The sequence below is a fragment of the Patagioenas fasciata genome, chromosome 3, assembly GCF_037038585.1.
Source record: "Patagioenas fasciata isolate bPatFas1 chromosome 3, bPatFas1.hap1, whole genome shotgun sequence".
Taxonomy (NCBI): domain Eukaryota; kingdom Metazoa; phylum Chordata; class Aves; order Columbiformes; family Columbidae; genus Patagioenas; species Patagioenas fasciata.
In genome coordinates, this window is record NC_092522.1 from 37039524 (window position 1) to 37066161 (window position 26638).

Sequence of the window (26638 nt, forward strand, 5' to 3'; positions counted from 1 at the left end):
AGGCGTATACAGATCATTTCTTTTGCATCTAGTTATAGAAGCTGAGAAGTTATTTCTTGCCGTTTCTGTTGACACAGCTGTGAAGCTAAAAGTGTCCATGTGAGTTGTTCACATAAGTGTAAAGTCATCCAAATTTGGTTTAAGATGCTTTTAGCTGACTTCACTGACTGTACTGAAACAGGCTAAGAGTGTTCATATGAGAATTCCACTCTTGGGACAGTAAACTTCTGCTAAAATGTGACAGGGAACTGCTGGGACAATAACAGTTTAAGCCCCCCTCACTTAGATCCATAAAAGAATCCCAAAATGTAGCTTCATGGAGCTTTTTCAAATAAAAAAGGAGCTAACCCAGACCAGATTGCAGTTGATGGTTTTATTTATATGTATGCATAACACAGTGAACAATATTTGTCTCTTAATAGGAGACAGAAAATTTGGGGGCTTTGTTTTCTCCCAGAAGTCAGGAAAATAATTTACTGCAGAGTAGAAAAATAGTTTCACCTTTTGCTTTCAAATTTAGCTATGCCAATCAAGCTCTGTTGGTGATATTATTATTTTATACTTTTATCCTCTTTTATGTTTATTTGAAAATCAGCACTGAAAATTAATGTTTCCCATGTCAATAAAGCACAGGAGTCAAACTCGCTTTATTTTTATCAGTACAAGAATGGGAAATAAAGGAGGTGCTGAGCTCCCTGGTAACCAGTGACAGGACATGTGGGAATGGTTCAAAGTAGCATCCGAAGAGGTTTAGACTTGATATTAGGAAATATTTCTTTACCAAGAAAGTGGTCAAACACTGGAGCTTCCTTGAGAGGTGCTCAGTGTCCCACACCTGACAGTGTGTAAGAAGCATCTGAACAGTAATATTCTCAGTAATATGCTCAGTAATGTGCCTTAACTTTTGGTCAGCCCTGAAGTCGTCAGGCCATTGCAAACTGTTCTGTTCTGTTCTGTTCTATTCTATTCTATTCTATTCTATTCTATTCTATTCTATTCTATTCTATTCTATTCTATTCTATTCTATTCTATTCTATTGTATTCTATTCTCTGAAATACAATCTAAAGGTGATATCTTCAGTATAACATGGAATTCTTTCTCTAATCCACACCAGCTTTTAATACTATTTATTAATTTTATACCACTTTAAGAATTTACATAAAGATGAATCAGAGCAATGCCATTTATGAGAACTCATTGTTCAGTGTTTTAAAAAATGAAGTGATGTATTCTGACTGTATGTTTCAATCTGCATCATAACATCTGGTCTTGTAGACTGATTTCTTATTATATAGATAATTGTGTTGCAAATGCTGTTTTCAATAACTAAGCTGCTTTTCATAAAACAAGTAAGCATAGTTTTTTCCTGTCCTTAGGAAATGACATAGTAGTGGTTTTACCAGCTATACATTCACATTGTAAATATCCTATTAGTATTCCACAACATAGCAGGCAACGCATGTGTTTTTGGCTTTTGTTTTGAGCATTGCTATCTGCTTATCATCACTAAGTCTGGACCGCACTAAGTATTTTCCAGACTTTTTTCCCCTTATTCTCAGACCTTATTCTCCCCTTATTCTTTTTTTTTTTTTTTTTTCTGTTATTCTTTTTTCCCCATTATTCTTTTAAATATCTGGATATTTTGATTTCATATTTATTCTATGGGTTGGGGACTATTGCTTGCCTGTCTGCCTTTTTGGATTAATGTTCTTCCAAGAGGTAACAGGTGTCTCCCAGGATCTTTTTCATAACCAGAATGTCATCGAGATATTTTTAAATCAAAACTGCATGGTAAGAAGTCTAATTAAGAGTCTGTTGAAATCCCAACATGAAATAAAACACGTCACTGTTTCAATTATAAACCAAGTTAACATCTTCCATCTGCATTTTTTTTTCTGAACTTAAAGCATTTTATGGTTATAATTCTTTAAAAAGTTATTCTAGTTGTGCTCTAAACAGTGTAGATCTGTTTCCCTCCTAGCTATGCTTAAGATGTGGATTTCTTATTGAAGAAAAACTCTACTACTTAGCCCATTGTTCTAAGCTATCTCTTTTAAAACACCATAGGCTGGGAATTAACAACAGACACAAATAGATGGGAGGTTTCATTGGAGGCAAGGGAATGCTCCCTGTTTTTCATTACACAACCAGAAACAATGAATACTTCGTGTAAAATTGCAAAGGTTCACTCTGAGTGTGACTTTCATCTTTATTAATTGTAAGAATACCTTATTATGCAAATAACTTATTTTAAGATCTTTCAGAGTAACATACTTTACTGCATTTTAGGCAGTATTTAAGATTCCTTTTGCATGCCTAACTGCATTTTGGGGCAGTATTTAAAATGAAATAATGTGCATGCTATCGAAGTACTGACAGAGCGAAAACACTGGGTCACAAACATGCTTCTAGGTGGAAAAGGTGGAAGAGTGAAAACAAAAGCTTTCCCTGGGGTTTACAGTGTTGTAGAAGGAAAAGACATGTTTTGTATTATTTCAATGAAGAACTATCTGAAGATGCTTTAAACTAGCATTTTGGTAAAGTACAAGACCTGATTCTTCATTATCTTTTTCCAGTTTTGCATTGATAGAACTTGATTACAAACAGATGGTCATGCTAATGTAGCAATATTCTCCAGCTCTGGGGGAAGACTGAATCCTAAACTGAAACTGCTTGATGACATAGGAAAACCTGTGACATATTGTAATGGCAAGACACCTCTATGGAGACACAGTCATGGTAGCAAAGCCATATTTTGTACAATAACTTCCTCTAACAGAAGCAACTAAACTGAGACTAGCACAGTTTTGTCTGTTCCACTACATCTGAAGTAAAGGCTCCTGTTGGGTCAGCTCTGGAAGTTAGGGAAGACTGTTGAATGTATTCATGACTGATCTGTCCGTATCAGGAGAAACATTTAATAAATCTACAAGTCCCCCAGACTGTTCAGTCAGGTTCAAACAGATCCTGATGAAGCTTCATACACAAAAAGGTCACTCGTTTATGTGCAGTATGCAATGCATTTTCCAAATCAACATGTGTGATAGAGTCTGCAGCCAGTGATGTAGCATCTTCAGTACAACGTGCCCCTTGTTACTGATAATTGCAGTTACTCTGTCACTTTAGTTGAAATGCAGCCTTGCAGATTTCCATTTCAAATATTTTTCTTATTCATCTTGTTCTCAATGAGCCTTCCTTGTCTTTTTATGTGAGTTTTGAAATCTGGGCTAGTAGCAACCTGTCAGTTCTTTTGGGATTCTTCTGGAAACATCAAGAGATGTCAAAACCTTTCGGCTTCTAGGGACGTTTGTTGGAACCAAATGAATCTCTTGCTTTTTGTCCAACTCCATTGTCTCTGTAGAGCTATTTGAAAAGAAAAAAAAAAAAAAAGTTACAATCTAACAAGGGTAAAGATGGCAAATATGGGTCTTTGTAAGGATTTCAACATTGAGGCCCAGTTTTATCACCATTTTGTTAAAAAACTCCTTGTTTTCCTGGGTTTTGTAACTTGGCTTTTAGAAGTAACATTTAATAGGATAAGAAGTAATGGCTTGAAAGTAAAAGAAGGTAGTTTTACATTAGATATAAGGAAGAAATTATTCACCATGAGGGTGATGAGCCACTGGAAGAGGTTCCCCAGAGAAGCTGTGGATGCCTCATCCCTGGAAGTGTTCAAGGCCAGGCTGAATGGGACTTTGAGCAAGCTGGTCTAGTGGAAGGTGTCCCTGCCCATGGCAGAGATGTTGGAACTAAATTATCTTTAAGCTTCCTCCCAACTCAAACTGTTCTATGATTCTATGTTTCTGCTGTTATTCAAAGAGTTGTTCCCAAAGTCTTCTTTTTTGGGGGGGCAAACTTCCTTTGAAAAAGCCCATTCCACATGAAAAATAAAATGACTAGGTGAGAGACAGATATGATAGATACATTTGAATCCCTGAAAATGCATACCAGCATTTGATTTAGCACAGCAAATGACTCCAAGCAAGGATTTGGGTGTTTGTTGCTTTTATGTTTGGATTTGTAACACACATTTGTTTGAAGCAAAAATAGGGAGCTTTCTCCTTATCTTTGTTCCTTTTATAGCTTTGTCCATATAATATTTTTTTACATCTTCAAAGTTACATACCTGTTCTAAAGATATTAGTATTAGTTTATGCCCTTGTTCCTGCTCTTCTGTGTATTCCTTCACAATGTATTTCATTCTGCTTTCTCACCTTTCCTTGATTAGACGTGAAAGAACAGTGTGATCAATACCAGGATAAAGCAGTGACAGACAGTACTGTATAATGCATCAGGGTTCTGCTGCAGGAATAGTCCAGACAGTGTTAGGAAAGAAACTATTCCTCCCATGTACTAGTTTGTGATGCTCTGAGAAGCTGCCACTACCATATATCCTGTACCTGCTGGGATGCCAATATGTTGTCTCACACATTTCTGCATATTTGGAGAGGTAGAATTGGGGGCTGCTGCTGCCACATGTCCAGAGTGATATATATATATATAACTCCAGAGTTGTCTGGATCAAAAGAGAGTTTAAGAATCATTTAGTCCAACCCCTCTGCCATGGGCAGGGACATCTTTCACTAGATCAGGTTATTGAAAGCCCTGTACAGCCTGACCTTGAACACTTCTAATAAAGTTCATGCCACTGGAAAGGCTGAGTCACCATGTTTTTTATCTGATGAGAATATAAGATATGTTTAGGAAGGGTACAACAGTTCTCTTTGCAACAATAGCAGCATCCTACAGATGTATAGAACATTAATTAGACTAATATTTAGTAACTGTCTTGAACTCACCTGCTGTGATCTGTGTGAATGGAAAGCATGTAGCACTTCCAAACTGCTGGTTTGCATCGCAGTTAATATCTTATTTAAATAAATCCATATTTCAATAAAATGAGCTCAGTTTCTTTCACTGCTTTCCATCTTTTAACTGAGATACCATTTAGCTGTTCATATGAAGCAGGGAAGTCTTGATCTGCACTAATGCCATGAAATGATGAGACACAAGTGTTTTCAATCAGGAAATGAGAGAAGCTGAGGAAAGTGGCAGTCTCTGTTTTCCCACACAAATCCAACACACTCCATGGAGAATAATAGATGTCCTGGTTTAAGAACATCATTCCTGGTGCTGAAAAATGATATGTTCTGTATGGACTAAATAAAGTACTTTGGAGAAATAATCTGTTGAAGTCCAGAATTTTAAGGGTTTTTGTTTGGTTGGTTGCTTGGTGGTGGTGGTGGTTGATTGGTTTTGTTTTTTCTTTTACAAGAAGTGACACATCCTCAGTGCTGCTAGGAATCCAAAGATGCTTCCTCTAAATCTTTGTAGGTGGGTTCATATGTTTCCAGTCTGTAAAATATGCTCTTTTTTTTAGGAAAAAAATATAGCGGTGTGGTCATTTTGTAATTTTGATGTGCACAATATTTCTGTGTGTTATGCTCCTCTACATATTTGTGTTTGAAACCTCAGGCAACAGCGGTGTTTTTGTAAAAGTTCGCTGCTCTCGCGCATGCACGGCACTGACTTCATTCCTAGAGTGACCTCTAGTGGTATCAAGGCATTTTAGTGATGGATTTAATGTCTTCATTCTTTCCATTTCAAAGAGACAAAAAACGGAAAAAAATTACTTGCATTAAGGTTTCTTTTTAGAACTCTGAGACTGACAGAAAGCTGGTAAGATTGTGTTTGTTAAAAAGGATGAGAATTTTTCACTATTGTTAGTGCAAAGATATCAACAGCAAAACTGGCCGAAAATTCAGAAACCGGTGCATCTTTGCCGTTCTTAAAATAAGCCTTTTACTCTAGCAATTATAAAGATTCTTTTGAATTTGCTTTTCGCAATCATTGTAACATACAAAGTGCTTTTAGAAATATTTACCAAATCAGTTCTTAAGCGAATGATTGAAATACTAATGGACAATGAATTTTGAAAACATATATTAGTTATATAGAATATTATAAGTAGACTAGGGCTTCTTTATAGCAGCTTCTTACTGCAGTGTAGTTAAGTCACTGTAGTTATTCCATATTTGTCCTGGAGGAAAAAAGCATAGACTTTTATCCTGTGGTAACTGTGAAGTTACACACCGTAACAAACTTACTCCCTTGGTTTCACATGCTATTTTGTGCTTCAGGTCAGCACAATATACGTACGGCTAAAACTCCAACCTTGTGAAGACCTTCTGTATTTTTGTATGTACCAAGCTCTTCTGTAAAGATGATCACAATCAGGAAAAAGAACCATGGATTCAAAGCAGAGGCTAGACAAGCAATTCCCTTGCAGCAATACTAGAGGTTTCTTCTTAAGTAATATGCTTTGGGTTTTCCCAGTATTATGCAGGAATTAAGTTTAAAATGTAGGAGTATATTCTAATAAGAAGACCCTTCTTAAACCTGTCACTTCAGGCCTCAAGCCCACACAGACCTTTCCTTCCATAAATTTCCCTTTGGAATTTCTAGGGTGTTTTGTAGTTGTATTTCTTGCTGGTTTTTTTGTTACTCTTTTTAGCAGGTTTTACTAGTTACAGTGCTAAACTATAGAGGCAGCCATAAGTTTTCTCTTTCATTGTGTCTTCAAGAACTGCATCTTTACTGTCAATCTTTGCAAAAGTGTTCTCCTGAAGTGTCAGAAAATTCTGAGATTACCCATGTGTTCAGCTTTCCTTGTGACCCCCTCAGCTTCAGCCTATCAGATCTCAAAAAAGAGCAAAGATATCTTTGGATCAAGTGATATTTTTATGAGGAGTCATAAACTTGTAGCACAGCTATCCAGTTCTCAGTTTTATTGACACTGACTGCAGCACTTCACTGTTGTTGGAACAGCTTCCAGTTTCTGTAAGCTTTCTTGCAATAAGTATTTCTTCTGAAATACTGAAAAGTTCAGTGTGAATTGTGTTATTATTTAGAGACTCCTTCTGTTGACTAGTAGGTAAGCAAGATAGGATCTGGAGATTAAGGTCTCAATTCTCTAATTAGGTCTACTAGAATTAAGATATTAGGAAAAAAAAGATCCTATGAGAACAGTTATACCTTGAAAGAAATCTTCAGAAAAGTTTGCTGAATCTCTGTCCTTGGAGGCTTTTCATAGCATGTCCAGACAACATAGTCTGATTCAGTTTTCACCCAGCTTTGAGCAGTAGGTTGGACCACACAGCCTTCTAGGGTCCCTTCCAACCAAAGCGATTCTATAATTCTAAGCGAGGACTTGAGGTGGAATGAGCAAAATTTAATTTGGTTTTAATGCTCACAGTCTACTAATTCTATGCCTAAGCTTGTTCTTCAAGCCTAAGCTTTATCTTCAGTATATCTCAGAGTAGCTCTGTTGGCTCTAAAATCTTGTAGGATAACTAAGAGTAACATGCAGTTCAAGGTGTTGCAAACTTCTTTCTTCCAGCCATGTCCAGTGGGTGTGTTGGGCAGTTTGACTAGTTCTGTATCAGTCAAGGTTTCCTCCATGGGAGTTCTTTGTAACAAAAAAAAAAAAATCTGTAATGTAATGTAAACAACAAATCAAGCTCTTTCACATCTGTGTTTGTTTTAATTTTTTCAAGGTAAAGTTCAGACCTAGAATAGCAATTTCCATCTGATCACATAAAGCACAGGACTAGGAGCGAAAGAGAAATGCATGGCTAATGTTGATATCCGGTATTTCAGAACAAGCTGCAAATCTGGTGAAAAACTTTGATTTTATGTTTTGTGAAATGGCTAAAAGAAATTAATTCACCACTTTTTTTGCTCAAAACTTCTTCCATGTGTAAGATCAAAGAAAATAATGGCTTGGAACAAGTAGTTACTAATAATATCCCACAAACTTGCAAATGCTGAATATCCTTCTCCAGATAAGAATCTGTGGATAAGTTGTAATTGTTTCTAGATATGTCAGTTTTGTCTCTGCTCAGAAGAGTGTAAGTCAGCTGGCAGCTACCAGAACATGGAGCTCAATGTTCTTTCTCACATAGGTCATAGGAAAGAGCTGTCTGAGTTATGAGAAATGCCTAAATACCTGTGTACTTTTTACACCACCTTGAGCTGGTAGCCCAGCACAACCAGCAAGCTGTTCTGCAGCTGCAGCCAGTGGGGTGTGCATGGGAGAACCAGCAAAAGTGTGACACTCGATGTGGGATGTGAGTATGACCAGCGGGGACAGAGGGTCCCAAGAACATAATCTGGTCCCCATGACTGCCCAAGCTGTATATGGCTCTAATGTAGCACATGTGCCAGAAAACTGAACAACATCAAAATGAATCTTCCTAAAGAATGACCATAGAATCATAAAATGTCCCAAGTTGGAAGGGACCCACAAAGATCATTGAGTCCAAATCCTGTCCCTGATAGGACAAACCCAAAATTCACACCATGTGTCCAATGACTTCTTGGATATTGCCAGGCTTGAGGCTGTGACACCTCCCTGGGGAGCCTGTTCCAGTGCTCCAGCACCCTCTGGGGGAAGAAACTTTTCCTAATGTCCAGACCTCCCTGGCAGATCTTCCTGCCATTCGCTCAGGTCCTATCACTGGTCACCAGAGAGATCAGCACTGGCCCCTCCTCCTCCCCTTGTGAGGAAGCTTTAGCTGCTGTGAGGTCTCCCCTCAGCCTCCTCCAGGCTGAACAAACCCAGTGACTTTAGCCGCTCCTCAGATGGCTTCCCCTCTAAACCCTCCACCAACTTCATGGCCCTCTTCTGGACACTCTCTAGTAGCTTAATATCTTTTTATCCTGTGGCGCCCAGAACATGCAGTGCTCCAGGTGAGGCCACACCAGTGCAGAGCAGAGCGGGACAATCACCTCCCTCACCTGGCTGGCAATATTGTGTCTGATGCACCCAGGACACAGTTGGCCCTCTTGGCTGCCAGGGCACACTGTTGGTTCACGTTCAACTTGCCATTGATCAGAACCCCCAGATCCTTCTCTGCAGAGCTGCTTTCCAGCGTCTCATTCCCCAGTCTGTATGTACAGCCAAGGTTGCTGTATCCGAGGTGCAAAACCTGGCACTTGCTCATTTTGAACTTCAGGGGTTGGTGATTGTCCAGTTCTCCAATTTGTCTCTGCAGGGCCTCTCTGCCCTCAAGAGTAGCAACAGCTCCTCCTAGTTTTGCGTCATCAGCAAACTTACTTAGTACTCCCTCAAATCCTGCATCCGAGGAATTTATAAAGACATTGAAGAGTGCTGGCCCTAAGATGGATCCTTGCGGAACCCCACTAGTGACTGGTCACCAGACCAACCTAACCCCATTTATGAGAACCCTTTGAGCCTGGCCCGTCAGCCAGTTGCTCACCCACTGCATTGTGTGTTTATCCAGCTGTGCGCTGGACATCTTGTCCGGGAGGATACTGTAAGAGACAATATCAAACACTTTACTGAAATCCAAAGAGATTACATCCACTGGCTTCCCTTGGTCAGCTAGGTGGGTAATCTTGTCATAGAAAGAAATTAAGTTGGTCAAGCAAGACTTTCCCCTCGTGAACCCCTGCTGGCTGGGACCAATGACTGCATTGTCATTTAGGTGTTTTTCAAAAACTCCCAGAATAATCTTTTCAAGTTTGCCAGGCACAGAAGTGAGGCTGACAGGCCTGCAGTTGCTGGGCTCATCCTTGTTGCCCTACTTTAAGATTGAGACAATGTTTGCCAACTTCTGGTCAGCTGGGACCTCTCCAGATTCCCAGGAGCACTGAAAAATCACGGAGAGAGGTCTCACTATGACATCATCCATCTCTTTAAGAACCCTTGGATGAATCCAATGAGGCCACATCAACTTATAGGGATCTACTTGGAACAGCAAATCCCACACAAGTTCTAGATTGATTAAGAGTTTATCGTTCTCACAGCCATCATTCTCTAGCCCAGGGCTCTGGGGCTCCCAAAGACCATCTTTGGTGTTGAAGACACAGGTGAAGAAAGTATTAAATGTCTCTGCTTTGGCTATGTCCCTGTTTATGAGGTGACCATGCTCCTCAAGGAACAGGCCAATGTTATTTCTGATTTGTCTTTTGCCATTAACATATTTTTAAAAGCACTTTTTATTGTGCCTCACAGTACTGGCCAGCTTGAACTCTAATTGAGCTTTGGCTGCACAAATTTCCTCGCTATATAATAATAATGTTTCTGCTGACATGAAATCCTATGGTTGTGACTTCAGAAATTTTCTGGAAAACTCATACATCATACCAACATTTAGAAAGGTTTTCAGGAAACTCTTTTACAGGGCTGATGGAGTAGCCAGGTGGGCAAATGGAAACAAAACTTCTGTAGTACTTTGGTCTTTATTGTACACTTAACTGAGGTGGGGTCTTTAGCACATACTATCTGCTATTTGCACAGAAAACAAAAAATCAGATCTGTGATAGAGGTGTTTCAGGCCCAACACCTTTTGTCTTATTTGGAGCAACAGTTAGACTAAACACTGTATGGTGCAAGCCCATGCTCATAATGTATTGATGTCACCAACAATGGTGTATTTTTCCTCTCTTTTTTCCATCTTCTCTGCTTCTCTCTTGCAAATGAAAGGTCTTTTACTAATACCTTGTATCAGAAAGATCAAAGTTGTTCAGGCTGATACTACTGTATACATCTGGTTAGTATTCACCTCTTGAATCAAGGTCAAAACCTCTTTTGTTGTCTAACTTGAAGTGACACATCAGTTGCATGACCCATCTGTACCTATACACAGCTGAAATAGAAACAGTTCAGTATAAAACACACATGCTTATTTTTCCTTAATATTATTTCAAATTACCTTGCTACAAATTCAGTGTACAGTCCAAAATAAATGCTTTTGTCACCAGTGTTTGTACTGACAGCTACAGCCAAATTTCCACACAGAAAGCAGGGAAAATACCCATTATTTTTAGAAAATTTTAGACCTATCGAATTGATCCAACAGTTGCTGTGTGCATTGCATGCCTAAATGTGACCTGCAAACACAGGATTTAATGTGCATGCATATCTATATTGCTTATGTGCAGTAAGGCTACCACTTCTGAGAACTGAGAACTGTACATCTGCTTATTTGAGAATCCCATAAGAAGTATGGATGGAAGTAAGCTTCAGTATCTCTTCTATACTCTGTGACAGTGGGTCTGCACCTTTAGCACCCTTAGGTATTTCTTATTCTCAGTAATGTTGTGCTGTAATATTCTCATTCGAGGTCTTATCTTGACCAGGCATTCCTTTATAAGAGTTATTGTGCTGTCTTATTGCAACTGCAGTCTGCACATTGGTGGCAACGTATTCCTAATGTCTAAGCATTATGTTGAGCAACCAACTTCAGAAGTATTTAGCATCCTTTTCTTTTGAGAAGAGCACAACAAAACACAGCCAAGAGATTTCTTTTTTCCCCATTAAAGCTCCTGGATGTTGTAGAAACGAATGCTAATGGAGCCTCAAAACTTATGGATGACAAACCACACACCTTATTGGGAGGCAGAGAAAGATCATTTAAATATCAACTATGGTTTTATCTAGTATTATGAACAAGATAAATGGTGCAATAATAACGCCATGTAATCAAATGGTTAAAGGTATTTACGAAGTGTAGGCAAGAATCTGAGCTAGTAGGGGTTTCCTGACTAAGACCCAGCTATGTTACCATTCCATTAGATCAAGTGGCCTGTATGGGACATATTAAACTTGAAGCTGTCTTTTGGGTCTTCTCTTTCTTTTTTTTTCACTATATTGTACTTGTATATTTAGAAACCAACAGAAAACTTTAGGCACAATATTTTCAGAAACTTTAATGGCTTGAGTGCAGCTGACATGAAAGCAACACCTTCTGTTTCATATGCCATGTATTTTCAGGAGCAAGTATGTAGATAGCTAGTTTCAATGAAAAAATTGGAGGGAATTGAAGCATGAGTCTGTATTTAGCTAAAACAGCTCACAGAGACTGGAAAAATAGTTTCAATTCCCAGGTGTCCATTGGAAGTGAGTTTGAGCCGATAGCAAGCCAGTATAACAATAAACAATACAATGATACAAAGAAAAGCAGCATACTGGTGGACACTTGTACTAAATTCAGCAATTAAATTAAAAAAAAAAAAACAAACAAACAAGAAGATACACATGCCCTTAATCCCTCAAACTTGTAAAGTGCTGAAAATAGGACAGTGTTTTGATACATGCTCATGACCAACTGGGTGATATTTTTAAAAAATGTGTTACATTAGGGTTAGGAGTAAATTGCTCTAAAACCCACAATATAAACTTTTCCAGACATTAGAGTACTTCCATCTTCTCCAGAGTTTCATTGCATATACCTGTCTTTGCTTTTGTATAAGGTACACATGTGGTGCCCGGTGACAAACATAGTTTGACATGGCCCAGGGAAGGAATAAGAAAGAAGAAGAGGAGAATTACTTGTGAGCCAAGCCTGAATAACAATGGCCAGTTCTTTTTAAAAAACTCAGATGACAGCATATGCTCCAGTTTGAATGCACTAAAGCCCAAGTTTGCCAAAAGCTGCAAAGCTGATAAATAAAGCAATAAAAATATTAAGTGGATACTGAAGTCAATTGTAAATTAGGTTACTTCAAGTGACTATAAATTTAAGCAGATAAACACAAGACTATCCAGTGAAAAAATGAAAATCTTTGACTGCAAAAGTACAGCTGGAGGGCAGGGCACAATTTTATTTAAGGCACAAGACAATAAATCCTTAGGAGTTTGACTTTTAGGATACACTCAGGTCAAGAAATATATGAGTGCCCCAGAGAGCATAAAGTTCAGGGTCACAGAGAGTTTCTTGCAAAATGTTCTGACTGTAGACAAGAATCTACCGGAGTATTTCTAGTTGTTGCCAGCTTGCAATAAACTGTGGTGATAACACTTGGTATGTCATGCTAAAAGTCGTGTTTTTCATTGCTTGCCTTAATGCTTTGAAATAATGATCCCATCAGCAGGTGCTATCATTTCTTTCTGGTACTGTGTGATTTGTTGATGTGGAATGTGCTGTGAAATCCACTACTTCCTTGCTACAAAAATGGCCCTTTCATTAGAATAAAATCATTATATCTTAAAATGCCTCTTACAGTCTTGTTTAGGAAACAAACCAACCAACAAACAAACCAGCCACAAACCTTTATGATACAAACTGAGTGTCAACTCATGCAGAGCTCTCACCCTCCTTTCTAAGCAGACAGCTCCTATCAATTATATGCTGTGCCTCACTTCACCAAATGGGTCGTATCTGAAGATAAAATGAAAACAGTTCATCTAAGTATAAATGTAAAAGTTGCTAGCTATTTCACTACCCAATGCAGCACTGGCAAAATCTCTTCTTTATATCATGCAACTCAGTAATCTGAACAAAAGACTTCACAATGTAGGATTCATAAGTTTTGCCACTCAGCTGTATGTGCATTTATGCTAATGTAAAGGAACTCATACTCCTTATGAGTACATTGCTGACTTCTGCTAAAATAACTCTGTTGTATAGAACTGGATGGAGTCATGCCAACAGAAACTCTTAGCATACATGTAGGCAATGTTTTCCTAAACGTGCACATCATACCTTCCCTGCACCTCTGAAACCTGGGTCTGCCTTATCCAGGATCAAATGGCACCAACTGCATTTGTTTCTCAGGTGGAGTCACAGGGTCATTTAAAGTGCACCTGAAACTGCACATTAGCTGAATGGCTCATCTGAGCTGGTGCACTAAAAGCATAGAGCTAGTCTGTAAAATCAAGTTTCATATGAAAAACTGTCAAAAGATGAATTAAAAGTCAACCCTGAGTGAACAGAGCAGCCAGAACATTGTGTTCTGTGCAGTTGCAGAAGTGATATCTGGTAATTAATATTTCAGTAGTAGTACCTCTGCACTTGTTAATATATTTCAATTTTTTTAAAGTATATGAGCAAAAGTTGATCTCATGAATTTTCAGCTTTTCTTTATTACACGTACTTCCTATATATGTGGTTAATACATAGATAAAATTATTTGACGTTTCAATAAACGTTATCTGTTTCTGCATGAGCAGGCAGATATGTGCAATAAAAGGAAGCTCTTTAGAGGCATAAAAACCTGTAGCAAAAAGAAAGTATTTCTTCTTGAGTATCTTAAACTTGTGAGTAAATATTATACTTTCCACATTTTGTTATCTATTCACTCAGTTGTTCAGCTCATGTATTTTAAAATAACTGACTCTACCTATTGAGGAATGCTAACATTAGACATAAGATACAACGAGGCTTGGCTGCCCAGCTTCAGCTGCAGCTGAAATTGCCTGGGCTGATGGGAGGAAAGGGGTGTGACGTTGCAACAGCAAAAACGTAGGGGCAGTAAATGACCATTGCATAGGATTTAGGAAAGGTAAAGGGAAGAGGGGAGAAAAGAAGTAGCAGGAATCAGGAGAAGGCAGAAGCAGCAGAAAACAAAAGGAAATAGAAATACACTCCACTAGACTGTAGTTCTCTTTTGCTTGAAATGTTCATCCTTATATATTACAGTAGGCAGATTCAAAAAGGTCTAGTCTGTAGACCAGAATGCTATTTGGTTGACAAGCATGTTGTTGCAATGAACAGGCATGACAAAAAGCTGAAATGGAGACTGCAAGAGCATGAGAGAAGCCGTCAGAGAACTTACAAGGCAGTGTCCACCTAGGCATGTTCTGGACTTGACTTACCACTGGACTTGACCTGTCCCTGTGATCAGATCTCTTCTGCTTTTGTGACTGGAACACATTGATGAATGTCTTAAGTTTAAGCCACTTACTTGATGAAAGATCTGATGCTATTTTTGCTGCTGGGGCCACATGAGCTTTCAGTGTACTCATCTCTTTCTGTACTGCACATATACAAAACTTCGTGCTGCTTACTACCTTGTCCACAGCTGTGTTTATTGCTGTTATCACCAGTATATTGCTAGAGATACTGGGTGGAGCTGTATTCAGGGTGGAAGATGCTTGCGCCTTTGTGCCATAGAGGTAATTGTCTCATATAAAAGGCTTTATGATTATTTCTGAGGGTAACTTCCAACCAAATAATCCCTTCTACAGAGTGTAATCAGCAGCAAAAAACCATTTTTCTTGATCTTTTTATATAGGTGATCAAGTTTTACCTAAGTTTGGCTGCCCTTTGAGAGCTAGTGTGAAAATATTTTTCCAAGTACTAGATGTCCAAATAAATCAGGGAAGGAAAGTTGCAATATTATGGCCTTGCATTACTCTGTAATGACTGGCAGAATTTGGTGATGTGTTTTCATGTAGGGAAGTTCCCACTTCAGAAACAGCATTAACATTTTAAGACGTTACTGTCTTCCACTTCGTTATAAGGGGCTGGACCTGGTACCTCCTGAACTCAGACACCATAACAGATTGTACAAATGGGCCAAATGCACTTCAGTGCACTCAGGAGAGTTCCTTTTAACCACTACTAAAGACAACTAAAGCTAAGCCTGGCTGGCTTTGTGTGGAAACACGTTAAGGATGCTCACATGGTCTGTGAGCACGGCTCACTTGGGAGGCAGTAACTCCCTAAATCATTTCAGTTTGTTCCACAAGAGCACATCTCTCTCAAGCCTGGATGTTGCATATTCATGAGGGGCAGAACAAGTGTGGACCTTCAGGAGCTCTTCAGTGAGTGCCTCCCCTTGAGGTCCCTGTGTAGCTCCGCATTATGCCTTCTCCTGAGGATGAAATATGACAAATCAGAAAACCCTGATCCCCTGTAATCATTGGAAGATCTACTGCTTTCCTTGCAGGTTCTGATGTAATTGTTATGGCCTTCTTATTATCTGTTGTGTTTGGTTACAACTTATTATACAAAGCCATCACAATAGGATCTCCTCTGCTATGATGTTTGCACCTCCTGACTTGTGTGTTAATTTTAACGTTCCAAGCAGCTTATTTTTTAAGTTTTGAGGGTACCCTCGCCACCACAAATACCTTCACCCTATCCTTCTTTTGTAACCTGCACATCCAACAATGTATGAAATGAGAATTATGCGTGGGGTTTGTCCACCTTGGCTGTCTGTATTAACATTCTTGACCTGAGTACTCTAAATGAAACAAAATGCTTTTCAGCTTCATCTATATAAAGCTACAGGGTGCTAAAACAAAAGATTAATGGTTTCAGCTGGCTTGCTGACAGGTGGAGAGGAGTCATTATTACCCCCTTGTTCCAGACAGAATCCTTCTTCTTGAAGAGAGGGTGCACTCCTCAGGCCTCATGACAAGTTGATGCAGAATTTATTTTCTTGGCAGAAGTAGCAGATGGGATGGAAACTTGCATGTATTGTACAGCAAATCTTTTGATTCTTTCATTTTTCTTCAGTTACAAAGGTTAAACATGTTTTCTTGGGAGCTTTAAACTATTCTCACTCATTCTAGAAATAGAAACTTTTGTCATACTTGTAGGTAACTTTACATTTCCTGTCTCTGCTGAACATATAAGCCATGATAGAAAGACTGGTTTGCTGTCTCAGAATAAGCATGTTGTGTATTGAATGCTAACTGTCTCTGTTACAGGACAGGCAAATCCTAAGTTGCTTTCTTAAGTCAACTTAGTCTACTGTTAAGGTATTTCCTCAGTTCTCCTTTATCTTGAAAAATTTCTCGCACAGTTTTAGGACATTTTTCCCTATTTATACTAATTGTCTGAATTTATTGCTTACTGAAATTAATTTCTCTTTCAAGATTTGGCTTTTACTCTTCTTTCTTTTACTCTCTTTCTAGGTACCAGCACAGCTACTGTTGGATCTTTTTTTCACAAAGACTTTGCTGTTCTGATCTTGTCTTTATAGCCAAAACTGCCAGGTTAAATGCATTTGGCAGGGTTTATGCCAAGACAAACTTTTTAAATGGACTGGCAAACTCACTTTTATTCATATCTAAAATAAATATTGCAATCTTTAATGAAAAAAAAAAATAAAAACAGCTAATCACTAAAGTTATCAGGTGTCTTGTATACTAAGTAAGGCCTAAATAAGGAATTTGAAGAAATATTTCCAGAAGAGAGAAACTGTTAATGAGCCACTCTGCTGGTTTGACTGAAAATCCATTAATTTTCTTCATGCAGTTAGAAACCTTTCTTTTTCATAGCTAGAAGGCTCATTATTTGGACTTAGTTTGAGAACAAGAAGATAACAGTGCAGCAGAGTCAATGTTTTTAATTGCTCTGGTCTGAGAGCCAAGGACATTCTGAGCACTCTGCCCACAGGTGTGAGGCAGCGAGGAAGGGGGGTACGAATGGGGTAGACCTTGAATGACATCCAGACTGATCATGAGAGTATTCCATCCCATTAGCATCACGCTCCAGATTTAAGAGTGGGGCCTTCTGGTTTGTCACCCCCTTTTTTCTTCTGTTCTTCTTTCTTGCTCCCTCTCTTGAGCTCTTTCTCTTGTGTGAGTTGTTCTTTTTCTCTTCGCTCTTTTTTATCAGACCCAGAGTTCTGTGCAGGATGTTTATGTCAGCTTTTTACCATTTTGCAGAGGCCTCTGACCCTTTTTTGCCTTTTTCCTCTCTTTTCTCTCTCTGGGATTGGCTTTGGGAACAGGTGCTGTTTCCTGGGATTGGCTGCTCAGTGTGTTCATGAGGAATTGCCTTGAGTATCTTTTATTTCTATTTTATATACATATTTACTAGTACTGTATTAGTATTTTGTTATTTTATTAAACTGTATTTATCTCAATCCAATTTTCTCCTTTCCCTTTTGATTCTCTCCCCTGTTGGAGGGTGAGGGGTGGTGGGGAAGGGGTGAGTGAGCAGCCATCTTGGTTGTATTGCTAGCTCGGGTTAAACCACGACAGCCACATATCATTACCTTTCTCTTAAAAATAGGTTTTATTGTAATTAAAAGGTGCTTCTTCTGACATCATATGGTCATTGTTTACATCTAGTCATTTCTCCTGCAGCTGTTTCCAGTCCTTCTGAAAAGCTAAATACACTTGATCCAGTAGAAGAGCAACTTCGAACACAAATTGAAGAGGAAAAAAAAAGGTATTCCTTCTGCCTTAAAATTCTGCCAAACTTCAGAAGATAAATTACACTGATAGTATATTCCAATTGCAATTCTGCACACACAGCTACCCTCAGGGTTTTCTCTGACATTTGTAAAATGTCAGCTTTATGGTTCACTAATAGTTTTTAAATTTGTTTATATGCTATTGGATTGTCTGTAAGATGCCACAGTACGTGAGTGAGGAATATTTATGTTTGGGCTAATGGCTAAAAATAATAAAAAAAAAATAGCTTAATATCCTCCCTGAGGATTAGTGTTAAAAACTTGTTTGAATCCAAATATATTGTGAACCTTTTTGGTTGATTCAGAAATGTCTTGCTTTCCCTGACCTAAGGAAAATCTTTAGGCTATATAGGATTGACTAAGTGTAAATAATATGTAGAATTTGCATTGGTTAACCAATCCTTCTGTTTGCTCTAATGTTGCTGTAGCCAGGAAGATGAAAGAAAATAGATGCAAGGGTATCACTTCTAAGTATTTTTCTAGCATTTATGGCATGTGCAACCTGTGAGGAAACTTCTCACTATTTCATACAAATGGTAAAGCTCCAACTACATGTTAGCCAAGAGGCCTCATTAATGAAGCTTCCATCTGAAAGGGGAATCAGCACCCAGCTCCTGTCTGAATCCAGGCTCTGGTGACCAGTTGTTTATTAATGGTAACATGCTGAGAAATCAAAAGAAATGATTGTCATATTTGAATGTGTATTTTAATTGTTAATCAATATTGATCACACTTGAATGTCAGTAATTTCTTTAGTGAAATAAAAGCTTTGTGAGATAAATTTCTTGTACTTACTGTCCAGTGAAGCTCTCTTAAAATGTGACATGTCCCTTCCTACCTCAACTCGGTGTGCCCTGCATCCATAATTATTATATATTCTTTTGTAGTTTCAATCTGTGAGTGTTCTAGGTAGTCTAAAGCTTTGGTTCAGATATGTGTTGGAATATCTGTAATGCAATTTTTTCTTCTTATATTAGTTATAAAACAATGTTCAATCGCTTGAAAGGGCTGAAGGTAGAGATTGAGCACCTGCAGCTTCTTATGGAAAAAGCCAAGATGAAGCTGCAAAAAGACTTTGAAATCTGGTGGTCTGAAGAAGCACAAAAGCTACAGGTATGAAAACACTTCATATTTCTTCCATTCTCATGTAAACTACCATCTTCAGTCATTTCTTAAAGAAAGGAGTATGAAGGATGGGATTTTGACCTGATTCACCCATGCTAATGCCAACATGAATCAGACAAAGCTAATGTGAATTATGCTCATAGGAAGCTAACACAAACAAAGAAAAACCCTTGTTTTCTGCTCTATTTTGTGTTTTGACATTTCCCTAAACAACTTGATTGAAAACAAAGAGTGGACCCAAAAAGTCTGAAGGAACGTAAAACAGATAGAGAAGATGGGGGAAAAAAATAAGCTTTTTTACTGCTGGCAAAACTACATTTTCATCAGGTTTATGACATGTTTATTGGAAGATGGCAGTCGTAACTGTAATATGGACAAATCCCAGAAAATATAATTAGTTTTCAGCTTCCTTTTTTTACAAAGACTCTGGTAACCTTTCCACTTTCCTAAGCTCCCAAAGGGTCAGCAGCTCCTAACACAGAGCGCCTCCCCTCACTCTAGCTGAGGTCCACCACTGCCATCATTGCCTGTTTAAGAACCCAACAGAAACAGAGTGCTCTGATTTCATTACTTGTGTAAAATAAAAATAAAAACAACTAAAAAGATGTCATTTTAAAAATTGTATTAGAAGTTCATAATGCAGTCTGTAAGCTACACAGTTTCACACAAACACGAGACAGTACAAGAGGGTCCGGAGGATCATCAACTGAAACAACAACATTGCTATCTTATGCTCCCCTTCAGACACTTTTTTAAATGTCTTTCAAGTAGTCACATGGCATCACACCGCAAAGCACTACCATGAAATGCATATCAGCCTAATGAGAAAGAGTGCTGAGTGCAGTCCATCCCATATAATTTATTATTAACTGGAAGAGCAGATTTACTCCTTGGGGAAAAACTGTTATAAACAAAGAAGTGTTTAGTCAGTATTTTGTTTCATTCTTATGAGTATAAATTTAAACTGTATTTTTAAGGAAACAGCCTAAAGTAAATATGGAACTTAACATGACGAAGTTGTTGATCCATAAAGTATCACCTAACTAGCTTAACTTCAAGTCGTCATTGCAAAATACTTCTCAGGTTAAAATCTCTAACCGTATTAGTGGCAAAGAGGATGTTTTAGTCACTCTCCTGTCTAAATATTTAGGCTTTTCAAAGCATTTCAAATAATATTGTTGAATCTGCTGGAGCATATTTTTCTCTGCCCCTTAACAGGAGAGGTCCAGTATTCAGCTTCTCATGATTCATCAGCAGAAGATTAGAAAACTGAAAAAAAAAAAAAATTGAGATTGATTTATTGAATCTTGACCTATCTATACATCTGAGCTACCTAAGAAACTCAAATCAGCGAACACGTGGTGTCACATATTAAAAACTTGTAACTTGAGCTTAGAAATACTTGAACCAATCCTCAACATTTTCTCTTCATTCAGAAGTGTTTGTCCAAGTGAAGAAAATACTGTGTGATTCAGACTCCATGTTTTCTGAATGGGTCATTGCCTGCCTTATTATTGCTGAGACCTGTAGGCCAATATTAAGCACTCTAAAAAAAATCTTATCCTACATAATTTTGTTTTTCAATCTAAACCCAGCAGGAAAAGCCAGAGATGGTTAGCTCATCAAATACCGTGACTGTTTATCCTCAGCTTAGAAAACCCTCACAACATCTATCAATTAACAGGTAAATTGGTATTTTTTTCTTCCTTACTTGTAAGAAAATGCAGTTTTAGTAGAAGTACAGTTCACCAGAATGCTTTTGCAAATATCAGACTCAAACACCATGCTCCCAGTTACAAGACAAATGACTGTTTAGAAAACAAATCGTTATCATTTCAGTATTTTGCGGTTATATTGAAGGTATCTTATTGTAACTCAGTTCTTTTGACTTGTTGATCTTGAGAGCCTGGAAACCTGTCACTAGGGACCCTATGACATTGCTAAGGAAAGCAAGCCTGTCATCAGTTTTGCTATATGAGGAGATTATATATCCTCTGCACCCCCCCCCCACACACAAATAGGAAAAACAAATCATTTAATCCATAGCCTAGATAGATTTGTGGTTGAATTGTACTGGTGCTACATTTATGCAGCGTATTATTTCGCAATGAAATTGCATTTGATACTGTAAAACCCTGGTGCATCCTCTGCAGCAGAAAAATGTAACCATCATCAGTCACTTCTGGTTATATGACTTGAATGCCTAGGTATCTCAGGGCACAGACACAGTCCTTCTAGAAAATTGAATTTAAGCCCCTAAATCACGTAGTTTTTAAGAACTGCCAAATCAATGAAAAAATATTCAGGAAATCCTAAAGCAGAACTATGATGTGAAGTTCCTGAATGTTGTTAAATCACATAGTAGGTAATAACATCACACATCCTTTCTAGCTCTTATAATATGGAAGTGTAATAAAGTCTGGAATATTGTTAACATTAAATATTATATTGATTTAGTTGAATTAGGCTGAGTCTTAAGGTTATTTTCAACCATTTAGGCAGGTGCAAATGGTATGGGACTCAAGGAGTTAAAGAGAAACATTCAGTAAACCTGGAGCTATTCATTTGAAAATGACGTATACTCTTGGGCACAATATCTTCTGAAAAACTGAACCTGGCACAGTGTAATACAGTAAAATTTTAGTCATAAATTTCTTCCCCTTTTCAAGTTCTCTGCCAGAAATATCAATTCATCAGCCAACAATGAATGAACTACTGCAGAGTTTGAAAAGCAAGAACTTGCCAATCCTGCCATCTACTGGAAAAAGCCTAAAACTGAGTAGTTCGGTGTTGCCGCTTTCTCCAAGATTGGCACTGAGTCCGGCAGCATACACAACCGCTGGGGAAAGGAGAGAGTCCCCAGACATCCCGTGGCAGAGCTCTGCTTTCTTGGTGGAGATGGTCTCCAATAACATTGTTTGCAGGGACAGGGATGCACAACAGCTGCTTGCAATATATTTGGCTACCATCAACGAGCCACATCCCAAAGTCCTCACTGAGTTCTCATCCAGTCTCCCACTGATTTCAGTAATAATTTTGCCTGACAAAAGAAAGAGTGGAAAATGAGCTAAGGCCTCACTTGGCTAAGTTTGGGAACTAAATATACCATTACAAACTGTACATCAGATACATACATCAAAGTGCTTTACAAACCCTGCTTACAAGGCAAATACTAAAAGTGTCATCATTATGAGCTTACTTGTCATTCTTTCATAGCTACATTCTCTACATAAACCTGATCATCACATGGATTCAACTGAAAGTCTTCTTCCAGTAAATGACAAGTGCTTTATATAGATAAAAAGTCTTGAAAAACAGCTTCTTTATAGTTACTTAGCATGTGTTAATATTCTCTCCAGAAGGGCTAAATTCTTTCTGTCATTTCTGTTCTCATTTCAGCTTTTCAGAGACCACAAGAGTCAGCCCCAGTGAAGATCCAGCTGGGAAAAACAATTCGATCGCTTCTAGTAACCCAATTTCAAAAACAAGGTAAGAAGGGTACCTGGGCTATTCAGAGGAAAAAAGCATACCATAAGTAATATAATGCCTAGATAATCCTTTATCAGTCTCTTTAACAATCTTCTTGAAAAACAAAACAAAACAACAAAAACCCACAAAAAACCCTGAAATTGCAGATTTTCTTCCAGCTTCCAAAACAACACCAAAGCTGCCTGTAGCTTCACACCATGTAGCTGCATTATCAGCATTAAAGAGGTGGTTTCTTGTTTGACCTGAAGCTTTTTTCACCATGAGCTTATGAATCAACATGGCTGTGTCTTCTCAGCAACAGAAAGTGACTCTAAAAGAGCAAATTAAAAAAAAATGAAAGGCAGAGGGATCAGAGCATGTAAGTATGGAAGAATGTAGTGACTACACAGAGTTTTTTCACTCTCATGGTTTTGTCCTTAAAATATTTTGAGTCTCCCTCCTACAAATTATTCTAATAAAATAAAATAATACCAGCAGCCTAGATATGTCAGAGTTGGCAAAGGTTATATCTCACATTTTCTCAAAAGAGGTACTGCTTTGTGAAAATTAGCTTAACAGGTTAACAGAAACTACTTTTTTTTTTCTTTTTTTGACAGCTTCTCTATTTTTTCTAATGTGCTCATTTCCATGTTGTTTTCTCCCACCAGAACATCATGCCACGTCAGTATACTTTCAGAAGTTACATTCTTATTGTGCTCTGCACTTCTGGCTATTAAGACCCTTAGGAAAATAGGGTTAAGTTACTATTTTTCCTACTGCATTCATAAGAACAAATCACAACGGGGTTTTCTTTCATTTTCCAAAACAATCAATTTCTAGAACAGTGGAAAATCATGGAAAATTTCATCCCTCAAAGCCTAATGTTTTAATATGCATTTGTGCTTAAGGAAAACAGAAGAAAAAGAGAAGCTAAAATGGAATTTAGACGGTATCTTCTCAAATATATTGTGTATTTTTTATTTATTATATTGTTGCTAATCAAATTAAAATCAATGAGAGAATAGTCATTTACTGGTGTTCTGAGACCACCTTGTAAATTGTATTAAAAGAAATATTTTATTAACTTCATAGCAATTTCTTTTTATATCAAACTTCTGGTTTATGTCAGGCACACTTACATTTTACTGCAATAGTCAGTAAGGAACAGTGGAAATAACTTTAATTACAAAAGTAGGATATGAAAAAAAAAAACCAGCACCACTTCCCTCTAGTTCTACTTGTCCTTTCAGATTGTAACTTTTGTCACTGCATTTCTCATTTCACTATTAGTACTTAATCTTTAAATGAAGCTAACGACACAGGGCCAAATTCTTAGCTTTCTTAGTTGAATAGGACAGCTTCATTGTACTACATCATGTTATACCACCAGAGGGTCTATCAAAAGCAGAGGTAAGTCAGTGATTTAACTGCATAGATACAAGATTGCAGCTGGGACTGGAGACTCAGCAGCACAAAGGAGTTGCCTCTGTCAGCAAATGTCATAAATGTCATGGTTGTTTACTTCTATGTCTGTTATTCTATCTTAATTTCCTTAATAGGAATTCTATCTTAATAGGCAAAAATATATTGATCTGTTTGAATAAATAGCAGCACGTTTTCCTGAAGTAAACAAACATTTGGCATAGTCACATCCATAATTTCATTGGTAAACTCCTATATTACACTTTTCCACTTGGAAGAAAATCTTTGACACAGCAGTAAAATATTTTTAAGCCTTTGTGAGAGGTTTTATAGCTGATCAGCATGTAGCCCTACAATACAAAAAGATGCTGGCTAATCTTAAGAATCTGCATAACAGCATTAAGAAGTCCTGAGTCTGATTTTGCTCAGAATTGTGCCATCTCTAACAGTATGTACGGAAAACAAAGTCCTCCATGCTGAAAAAAGAGAGGAGATAATGGAATAGAAAAATGACCTTCTTACTCAGTTGGGACCACAAGTATACTTTCTTATTTCAGGACCCCATCAAGTTCAAGCACATCTGTTCCTCTGACTGGAGACAGCCAGGCTGATGCTGACATCCTAGCTTTCATGAAAGCAAGACAGAACATCCTGCAAAAGAAAGGTAAACCCTGCCAAAAACCAGGAAGCCAAACCAAAATCTCCAGTACAGCATTTTAAAGCCAAAATAGCTTTACTCCACATTTATACTGACGCAAGTGAGAACTGATTCTGGCTGAAGTTATATTACGTTATGTTCTCAGCCATTCTAAACACTTTAGGTCCTTCACATGTATTTATTTTAGTAGCTCAATGCTGCAGTGTAAAACTATGAAGGCTGTCTGTTTTTCTCAGTCACCATCAGTGAACTTTCTGGGGCATGCACGTCTGTGCACCCTGCACAGTGTATTTCTTTACACTGAAGTAAATGCATTTGAATGTGGTCTCTTGATGATTAAAATACTTCCAAAATTTTCTCTATACGTTTTCTTTAAACTACCTCTCCTGGTTTTCAGCTGGAAAATTTATCTGTAACAATTGACACCAAATAAAGATTGCACAAATGATTGCACTGTACCTGCCTCATGAGGCAGACTGGCCCACTCTGTCTAGCAGTGTACACCATTAACAGGTATTTCACTTTATCAAGGTCTAATTAAACTTTCTATGAGTATTTGTCACCAAGTCAGATACTGAGAGCAATCATAGGTAGGCAATAAAGTTCACTCTACAGTGTAGATAAGTAAAATCAGCAGGAGGCAGAAAGCAATAAATTCACAATGGTTGCACTGCAAGGTAGCCTAAAAGTAATTCATCACAATAAAGAAAAATGACTTGTGATTTTCTTTTTCTGTTTTGTTTGGTTTTGGTTTTGTTTTTTGTTGCATGTGGGGTTTTGGTTTATGTTTTTGGTTTTTGTTTTGGTTTGGTTTTTTTTAATAGTTTTTAGTAGTAGCAACCAATTAGTCAGAAGCTGAAAGCAGTAGCAGTTGCTGAAGAAATAACTTTCCATCAGCACGTGAGTGCTGATGGCAGCATTATCCAGCAAGCTATCAGCACCTGGCAGATGGTGTTAGCACTGTCACAAAGTGGCGTTTTGGTATCACATTGCTTATCAGAAAACTGTCAGGTAAACACACAGCGACTGAAAAAACAGCCTCCCTGCACTCATCCAAAGCAAACACTTAATACACTTAAGCTTTGGGATCCCTTTTGTCTTTATTTAGAAAAGCTGTTGTCAGGTCTTCTGCAAATGAAATTAAATTGAGTTTACAGGCTTCTCTCAAGAAGAAGGTTGGAGATGTCTTACAACAAATGTTTCAGGCCTTTAGAATGTCAGAAGTTGATTCATTCTGTGAAGTACAGTAATCTAACTAACGAGCACATCATGTCCTGTGATCATCTCCTAAATCATACTGTATCAGAAATGTCTCTCTCAAATGCCTTTTCCATCCTGATTGTTTTTCAGCCACAGGTTATTACCTAGCATCATCCCTCAGTTTCAGAAGGGACTAGGCATTATTAACATTGGCAACTCTTAGGCCCCAGGTTGTAAAAGGTGTTCTTGCAGAACGGAGGAGATCTGAAGTTCAGTTAGACAAGATGGACTACATGGTGCCCTAAGTAGCTGAAAAGGAATGGAGTAGCGTTTGGTCATCTGGGCAGTGGGCTGGATGGCACAACCAGTCACTAAGCACAGGCAGGGGAACAAAAAGTAAAGAGACTTCATAAGTATGACTGGCATGTTACAAACACATAGGGACCTGATGTGTCATAGATAACAGACAGCGCAACAGCAAGTTCTGAGAAGCATTTGGAGTCAACTTAGCAGATAAGAGAAAGATTTTCTTCCTTGACTGCATGTGAGGAAAGGGAAAACATCCTAAATTTGAAGAATGGAGCCATGGATAGCAGGAACCATTGATCAAAAAAGCCTGTGAATTCTGATTTAGCAAGATGAAGAAGAGTAAAACCTATGGATTAGTACTACTAAGGAAGTACTTTGTGCTTCATCACCATAGTGAAACCTGAGGACATTGATGACTTGCTGTGGTAGCCTTTTTAACTGGGAGAAGTGGGCTGAAAGACTCCACTGTTACCATATATGTGATAGGGGTATGT

General features: G+C 38.1%; 1 protein-coding gene across 6 annotated transcripts in view; it reads left to right on the forward strand.

Moving 5' to 3' along the window:
* Window positions 1-26638, forward strand: part of KIF6 (kinesin family member 6) — a 166227-nt gene that overhangs the window by 131305 nt on the left and 8284 nt on the right. For 4 of the 6 annotated variants that reach the window (XR_011738272.1, XR_011738273.1, XM_065833155.2 and 1 more), the window contains exons 17-21: window positions 17853-17937; window positions 18940-19075; window positions 20683-20771; window positions 22487-22576; window positions 24535-24641. Coding sequence is in view for 3 of the 6 variants with exons in the window: in XM_065833155.2 (XP_065689227.2) it covers window positions 17853-17937; window positions 18940-19075; window positions 20683-20771; window positions 22487-22576; window positions 24535-24641 (507 nt within the window). In the remaining 3 variants the exon portion in view is untranslated. Of the gene's footprint in view, window positions 1-17852; window positions 17938-18939; window positions 19076-20682; window positions 20772-22486; window positions 22577-24534; window positions 24642-26638 lie in introns of those variants that run through there. The other 2 variants (XM_071806117.1, XR_011738274.1) reach the window with 2 other exon arrangements.